We start from the raw sequence: 8737 nt of genomic DNA on the forward strand, positions 1-8737 counted from the left end.
TATAAAGAGTTAAAGGTATAAAGAAGTAGCTTCCAATATTCTTCACAGCACTTATAAGTACAATTATACTGTAACTTTTTTCTCTAAAGTTACAGCATGAGTTCATAAGATGTGCTGCGTTTTCAGGCTTATTGCTTCCAAAAAGCTGGCATTTTTTTCCCCCCAGATTCATTCTCTGCCAAAAAAAAAAATATCCCCAAGCATGAAGTAGGCAAATCTAATACCAGCTTTTTAGTTCCTCATTTACAGAATGGTTTGGGAATTAGCACTGTGCACAACTTACCTTCATCTATTCACTTTAATTATAGGGGCCAGTGTTATCAGCACTCGTTGTTCAGAAACCTATGAAACCAAGACTGCACTTCTTAGTCTTTTTGGCATACCATTGTGGTATCACTCCCAGTCTCCAAGGGTCATTCTACAGGTATGGGTTCGTTTTCAAAGGAACAATAGAAACACTGTCCTTTTTTTCCACTCCCTGTTCACTCCCCAGAGCATTTTGCTTATGTCCCCTATTTGTCACTCTGTTTACTTCCTGTGGCTTTTGTCCCATGATGGGGCAGATAGGTTTTTGTAGCAAGGGGAAGGTTTCTTCCTTTCTCTAGTGTTTATTGCAATAACAATGAGATATCCATAGTTATTTTGTCACCTAGTTCATTCAGGAAGATAAGAAGCTTCTCTGAAATGTGTCATTTATAAACTAAACTAAACTGGAAGAGGTACTTCGCTTGATAAAGGTAGAGATGGAAGAATCCCCTGGCTTTGAAAAAGCATTTAGGGAATGATAAATTTAGTTGAATGTGGTCCTATTATTCCACTGGGAGCAAAGCTCCAAACATGCTTCTAGAAGAATTTTTTGCTAAAATTCTTTTACAGTTCGTTTTTATTTTGAATAAGGGCCAGTGATAATTTTAATCTGTGAATTTATATCAAAAGACTTCCCAGGGCTTGTGATATTCTCTCTTTTGGTTGAATAGTATATTCTTGTGCCTTGAAAGAAATAAATTTGCACACAAGGATTTATTCCTTTTACCTCACATTTTTGTTTGTCTTATTTGATAACAGCCAGATGTCTATCCTGGAAATTGTTGGGCCTTCCAAGGCTCCCAAGGTTTTGCTGTCATTCGCCTTTCAGGCAGGATCCATCCCACTGCTGTGACGTTAGAGCATATCTCCAAGTCGCTTTCTCCCACAGGAACCATTCCCAGCGCCCCCAAGGACATTGCAGTCTTTGTAAGTCTGGATAACATAGCAGGAAAGATCAAATTATAGTAAGCTCTTCCTTTTTTCCCATCACAGGGTAAACACAACCCACAATGGGCAATTCCTCTCATATCTGATTGGCAGTCAAGGACTGCAGAAGCTTCTGAACTTTCTCTGTTTGGGAATATCCTCTTTCTTGCTTCCAGTTTTGCTAAAAGATTGTAAAACAGTTGTCAACTCTGTCTATATTCCAGTGGGAGAATAAGTTTCATTTTAAAATGTTTTCAGCACTTCCCTACCGATACAGTCTTCTAATACTCACACTAAATTAGTGAATAACTAATTTGTAGTCATCAGTTCTAGTATTCTTAAATAGCTTTGAACTAGGTGGTCAGAAATAATGGCTGGGTGGTTCTCTGTGGTTTCTTTAAGGAACAATGTGGCTTGTAGGGTATTGCCTTAGCACAATAAGTGATATGTAAACAATGATATATGACTGAGCATTTGAACACAACCCTTTTGACTTTTCCAATAAAACATGGTTAAAACATACCACAGAGGATCACTTGTGCTTTCAAGCAGCAAGATAGAAACCAGGAAACCAAATTCTTATTCTCTGTAAGGCGTGAAGCCAGCTGGGTGACCTTGGACCCAAGATAATCTATGTAAAGAAATATTTAGACTAATTTACGGTTTAACTACAGTTAAATAAAGCCAGAGTAAAATAAAAATTGAATACAGTAAAACAATATAAATACAATAAAATAAAAGAGAAATAAATGTCATAATGTCATTCATCCAAGACTAGGACATCTTATGGCTTCTTATAGAAATTGCTGCAGGTAGAAACGTATAACTCTGTTGTTGATGCTGGATTTATTATTGTTACTAAACTATCATAACGGTATGGAAATTAAGAGGAAATAAAGTTCTTTGCTGGGGAAATGATTCAAAGCATACTGAAAAGTGGCTAATGGCAGCTAGACTGCAACAACTCAGGGAAATTCTCAATATAAATCTGGTATGGACTGAAATTCTGTAATTAGACCTCCTTGAGGGTGGTAGATTATAAATTTATAATGATCAGACTTCTTTCTTTTTTGCTCTGTTGTTTCTATATAGGTAGTCCTCAACCTACGACCACAAATGAGTCCAAAATTTATGTTTCTAAGTGAGAAATTTGTTTCCCCCCATTTTACGACTTTTCTCACTACATTTATTAACTGAATCATTATAGTTCTTAAATTAGTAACACGGTTGTTAAGTGAATCTGATTTCCTCATTAACTTTGCTTGCAGGAAGGTCACAAAAGGGGATCATATGGTTCTAGGACATTGATATGAGTCAGTTGTCAAGCATCCAAATGTAAATCCTGTGACCATGGGGATGCTGCAAGGGTCATAAGTGTGAAAAATCATATGTCACCTTTTTTTAGTTCCATTGTAACTTTGAACAGTCAATAAATGAACTGTTATAAGTCGAGGAGTACATGTATGTCTCTTGCCACCTGTGTATTTTATTTTGGTACACAGCTACCCAAGTGGCTCTAGGCCTCCCTAGCCTCTCTCTCATCATGGTTTTTCTGGACTCCTCATGACCTTCAGCTGTCTCCTTTCCCCTCCCCATCCTCACTTCTTTGCTCAGGGCTTAGAGGAAGAAGGGCAACAAGAAGGCATCCTCCTTGGGAAGTTCACATACAATCAAGATGGGGATACTATCCAAACATTCCACTTTCAGGTAAGAAAAAAGGAGAAGGAATGGGAGGGAGGGAGGGGAGGTAGACCAAGGGCTTCAGAGCCTGCAGGAAAACTATGGGCCTTATTTGCTGTTCTTATTCAGTACTGTCCCTTTTATTTATACAGTCTTCCCTGGATTAAAAAAAACAACTTTTTGTGAAATAGGCTTCAAACAATAAAATGTAGGGATTGTAATACAGTAGCAGTTTTTGTTTTTCTAAGTATAACTGTTTTGGTCTCACTGTGTTATGTCTTCAGAGCTACCCAAGGATTAGCCGTTATGATGGCAGCAGATGGATTTTACTGAAAAGGTGACATATTCCTGTTTTAACTGATCAGACATGTTACTGTTCTCCAGGCACAAGTGCACTTTTGAAATAAACTAGGCCAAGCTAAAGGAGCAATCCTCCAGCATTCTCTCTGGGTCACATTTTTAAAAGTCAACTTTTCCTTCTCTTTTCCCATCCTCAGGATATAGACAGGGAGGCAGCCTTCCAGCTGATGGAGCTAAGAGTTCTCAGCAACTGGGGCCATCCAGAATACACCTGCATTTATCGTTTCCGTGTGCATGGGGAGCTGGTCTCGTAACATCTTCTTGAACCACTAACTCAAAAGTCACCTACCTCAAGATCTGCATTTCAGACTGTGAAAGACAGTTGGGAAGCAGTGCCAGGAAGGCAAGCAACTTGGAATGGGCAATATATCTTTTTTGCTATGTTGCACAGAGACAGGATATAAGTTGTGGCTGATCAGTCAGTTCTTTCCTGGAAACAACAATCTTCTGAGTGCAGAGGAAGAAAGAGGCCTTTTGGATTTGGTATTTAATATTTAGTTGTTCTTAAAGCAGATTTTTATACATTCAGATTTATACCCCATCCTTTATACTTCTCCAAACCTGATTTTTGGTTAATGCTCAATTTTCTGGGGACTGAAGGCATATTTAAACAAGCTAAGCAATGTAGAAAAAATTGGCAGTGACATAAGATTTGGTGTGAAGTAAGGATATAAACCTTTTGCCACATTCTACTGTCCTGTTTAGGCACTTATTAGTGTTCTGCTCCTCCCCCCCCCCCAAAGCCTCAACCTCTTCATAGAAAGGTTCCTTTTACCTGTATCTATTCTGAGTGGCTCTGGGGGATACAGAAGGTGTGCTGGAAACTCCATGCAGTTGAAAGTTTTAAAAAAGTGGTGTTGTAACTTTGGTCACCTTTATATCATCATGTTGTGTGGAGGCAGGTAGAGGAATGTTTTCATGAAATCTGTCACAGATGACGATTGTAGACTTAGGGCCATTCCTCTTCCTGTGTAGACAGGATCCTGGTGATTGTTTTTGGTAAATTATCCATACAAGATTGAGATTGAATTCTGTGGAAGCAACAATGCACAGATTCAAAAGCTATAGGGAGAAATGGCGGATTGTTCATTAGGGCAGGGCTTTTCAACCTTTTCACCCATTGTACCATAAATATGAATCAGTTGCCAAGCATCTGAATGTAAATCACAAGATCCTGGAGATGCTGCAACATTCCAGCTGATCTGTGCTTCTTCTGGGCTCAGAAGCGCCAGGATCAGCGTCAAGCTCCAGCTGGAGCCTGGCACTGATCCTGGCGCTTCCGCTGAGCCCTGACAGCCCTGCAACTCCAGCCATCTCTCGCTCAGGCTTGTGTGGTGCTGCCACTGGTTCAGCTCATCCCCCGCTACCACTTTTCTAGGTTGGTCGCATACCACCTGCCAGGTGCCAATGTACCACAGGTGGTACTCGTACCACTGGTTGAAAACCCTTGCATTAGGGAACTGTGATGTGTTTAAAAACTGGAAGCTGCAGTTTAGAGTTTTTCTATGGGGAAAATAGTGTTAATATGAATTAAGAGTTATTTGTATAGGTTAAATATGTAGTGTTTTGTTTCTTAGAAAATAAGATAATATTGTCAGGCCTTCATCGGCCTAGAAGCAAATACAGCAGTTCCTAATAAGAGGAAGATTGCCAATGCTCATGGCAAAGTACCCAGCTTGTGTTCAGAGATGAAATATCTCTGAATTTTGTATTCTTGAATATCCCACATACAGTATTTCACAACAGTATTACCATATGGCCTCCAAAGATGAAACTTGTTTCATGTTAAACACTGTCTTTTGATCTGCTTGCAGAAGACAGAGAACAAGCTGCTTATTGTAGTTCACAAAAAGTTAAAAGACTCCTGAGTCAATTTCAACTGCTGATAATATAGATATATCAGAAGCTGCTGTAATTTGGACTGTATATGTTTGAAAGGGATTAATTGCTTTCTTTAAAGCTTGCATAACATATATATTAATCTCATAAACCATTAAGACTAGCAGGAACTTGAACTCCCAATGTTCCACAACCTTATATTTCTAACCTATTTGAATTTTCAGCCATTAATTTGAATAGTTCCTTGAAAGAGAGAGAAATGCAACTGTGTATAACTTGCTAAACTAGTCCCAGGTATGAGCTGACTAAATAGTAATGAAAACTACCGTATTTCTGCAACTTATGTAGCAAAACATGAGGATTAGTTAGAGTCCTAAGATGGTGGCAGTGAAAATTGTCCAAGGGGAAGAGATAATTTTTTAAATATTCCTTATGGCATGAAAAAGCAGCCTCCCTTTAGTAGAAAACAAACACAGTAAAGAATAAAACAGCAAGCCAAAGAAAACCTAGCTATCTCCCTGTTATGCTAATAGTTGATCCCCAAAACAATTTGACAGGTGGAGAGATTTAAAAAATGGGGTTCTTTTTCTTTGCTCTAAAGTGTTACACTCAACTGCCACCCTTTTTAGGGAAAACCTTTGTTCTTAGTACCAGTATATAAATATGCAAAGAACATTTTTCTTTTTGCTAAGTGAATCATCTTTGAATGAAATCTCTGCTCGATAGATAAAGCCTTCTGGATTGTTGCCTAAGTAATTCCTCTTTCCACTCTCAGTTCAGAAGGAAATAGCCATATATGGCCAAACAGCAAGGTGGGCCTCAAAATACCCAATTCTTCCTGCTTTAGAAAAAAGAGCCAAGGTTGCCTATCCCTGACTAGGTGCGGGGGAAGACATACAGCCTTGTCCAGCATTTCCAGTTTGGGTCACTCCAGATGTGTTGGTCATCCTAGAGGTCTGTCAGTGTGGTCATTAATAGTTGACTAGTTGACCCCTAATCCATCAGATAGGTTGGGATTACCAGAACAGAGATCAGATTGAAAATAATTGATCTGGCATTTGGAACACACTAGCCAACATGAATATTGTCTCTATTTTTGACTGCAATGATTTTAATTATTATTTAAATGAAGCCACTTAAACACTTAGTTAAGTAACCATGCTGACGACTGAAGTGAAAATGTAGAGATACCTGGTAGCAGGAGGGTATAGTGATCTATACCAAATATGCTTTTACATGTTGAATGTCCTGGGTTCAATCTTTGATATATCTGGTTAAAATTAGGAAAAACCTTAGTTCTGCAAATGAATGATTGTTGCCACCACTGTCCAAAGGAGCTGCAGCAGTTTTCTTGTAGCAGAAAAAAAACATAGTCCAATCAGGCCAACTGGTTCCTTTTTTCCCTAAGGATAGATGACAGTGGACTAGGCTTGGCTTGGCCATTTCCCTGTTTTGGGGCTTTGTTTTAAAAGCATTTTTTCAATTGTAAATATAAACATAGTAGTCAATGTGCACAATGTGCACAAGTTTACTGCTGCACTTTGGTAGCTACAATGCCAGAATAGTATCTGTTACTCATTCCATGCACCTATTGAGAGAATAGGTGTGGGGCAGAGGACAAAGTTTCTTGCAACTAGAACTGGTTCGTGATTATAACAGTATTATAGAAGAAATAGTATTACTTGGGCCTTGCCTCACTATTTTGGTTTTAAGATGAATGTGACTGCTGTGACATAAGTGTGACATAGCATGTTAAATGCCTGAGAAATATTTGTTAACATATTTGTTAACATTATTGGACTCTATACGCTTTGTTAACCAGCTGCAAAGAACAGACAGGTCTAGCTAGTATTTGTGATGTTGGTGCAGTCCTCCGGTACTATTTGTCTTTCCTTGTGTGTACCTGTAAAAATAACAGGTGGGTTCTATCAGTCCATTCGTTAACAATAATAATAAGGAATTGCTAGCTGTTCATTCTTCCAGCATCTCGTCAGGTGCCTAGAATCAGGTAGCATCTTATTCTATCTTTCAGGCTCCAGTAATAAGTCCTATGTTCTTTGGCCTATAGTAATTTTTGAATTGATGGCTTCAACATTACAGTAAAGGCTGTTTCCAGCAGTCTTTTTTCCTTGCCAGAAGAACTCTAGTTAGAAAAATTTGTTTCAACATCTGAATTCTTATGCTCATTCAGGCAAATTATAGGCCTGCATTAGTCCACTACTTGGAATAAATTTTGAGACACAACCCATTCTCCATGGTCTTAGTATATATGTGTGTGTGTTAACGACAGGGTTTTTTGTTATGAAAGAGTGACTAATGGATGGTTCTCTCTAGAAGGAAACTGAAACTTCTGGAATAGTGCATTTTCAAAATATCTGATTAACATAGGATTTAATATGACACAATGAACATATGGTGGTTTTGTGAAATAATGAAACAATATTGAGAAAGGTAAATATCATGAAGGTAAATAGCAGTTGTATTCTTGTGACACACAAAAGTTAAAAGGCTTAATTAAGGAGCACTTACTAGTATTTTATGCCCATCTGATCTTATTGTCCTGTAGTCAAACTTCATGGCTTACCACCATGTCCAGGTGCATCACTTGGAGGCTCTCCAATCTGGGGCCTGAGACTAAGTTTTATTTTAAATTAATTTCTGGACACCATTTGATTCAACCAATAAGTTTGATTTAGCTACAAATGTGCATTTATTAACCAAGCTTTTTAATTTAAACATGTAAAATACAACCAGGCTGAAAATCCAGTGGTACCAAATCAACAGTGATGTGGGGAACGATGCCCTTTCTGACCTGTGGACTACAACTCCCAGAATTCCTGAGCCAGCATGGCTGGCTTAGGAATTCTGGGAGTTGAAGTCCACAGCTCGTAAAGGGACCATTGTTCCCCACCCCTGCCTTACAAGTATTACACTTTTATGGTGCCAGTGCCTTCACCTGTCATTTGCATGCAGCTGCTCTCACTACTTGCATACCTAACCTTTTTCACATAACCACAGACCACTCATAGGAGTCATACATTTGAAGATACTAAAGTACAGATGGCTAGTTAAGACTGCTGACTGGGAAGCATTCTAGTAACTATAACTATACATGTGCAAAGGTTACCATCAGGAATGCTTTTATACAGGATGTTTTTCAAGTGGATAAAGAAGTGAAATATGAAAAATATGACTTCTCTAGACTTATTTTTGTCCTTAGGAAGGTACCCCACAGATTAACGGTTGTAATGATGTCCTACTCCTAAGAAATCTATTTGTATTGAGGGTTGGGAGGAGCGTATCTACGTCTATATATTACAAATGTTGTACAGTCTGCTATTTTTGTTGTAATTTATACCTATGCAAGATAAATCAATAAATGATTTTTCTTAAATGTGGTGAAACTAGTCATTAATGAATAAGGGAGCTTTTGTGTGTCAGGGAGGAGTAAAGTAGAAGTAGAGTAGAATAAAAATTCTGATCAAAGAATAGTGGCACTGAAGGTTTCTGTCAAACAGACCACAGAACATATGCATGCAGATATCGCCCTCTCGTATGTCAATACAACTCTCCTATGATAGAAGGGGACCGGAGAAGGGCCAATCTGCTGAAAAGGTTACATAAT

The 8737-nt window shown here is 38.5% G+C and overlaps 1 protein-coding gene across 3 annotated transcripts in view; it reads left to right on the top strand.

Moving 5' to 3' along the window:
• Positions 1–8634, top strand: part of SUN2 (Sad1 and UNC84 domain containing 2) — a 33205-nt gene extending 24571 nt beyond the window's left edge. For all 3 annotated transcript variants that reach the window (XM_081330207.1, XM_081330208.1, XM_081330209.1), the window contains exons 13-16: positions 309–424; positions 1066–1233; positions 2848–2940; positions 3411–8634. In XM_081330207.1, coding sequence (XP_081186333.1) covers positions 309–424; positions 1066–1233; positions 2848–2940; positions 3411–3527 — 494 coding nt within the window. In that variant the 3' untranslated portion in view covers positions 3528–8634. The remainder of the gene's footprint in view (positions 1–308; positions 425–1065; positions 1234–2847; positions 2941–3410) is intronic.
• The last annotated feature ends 103 nt before the right edge of the window (positions 8635–8737 follow it).

Source organism: Vipera berus, assembly GCF_964194415.1.
Source record: "Vipera berus genome assembly, chromosome: 6".
In the NCBI taxonomy this organism is placed as follows: Eukaryota; Metazoa; Chordata; class Lepidosauria; order Squamata; family Viperidae; genus Vipera; species Vipera berus.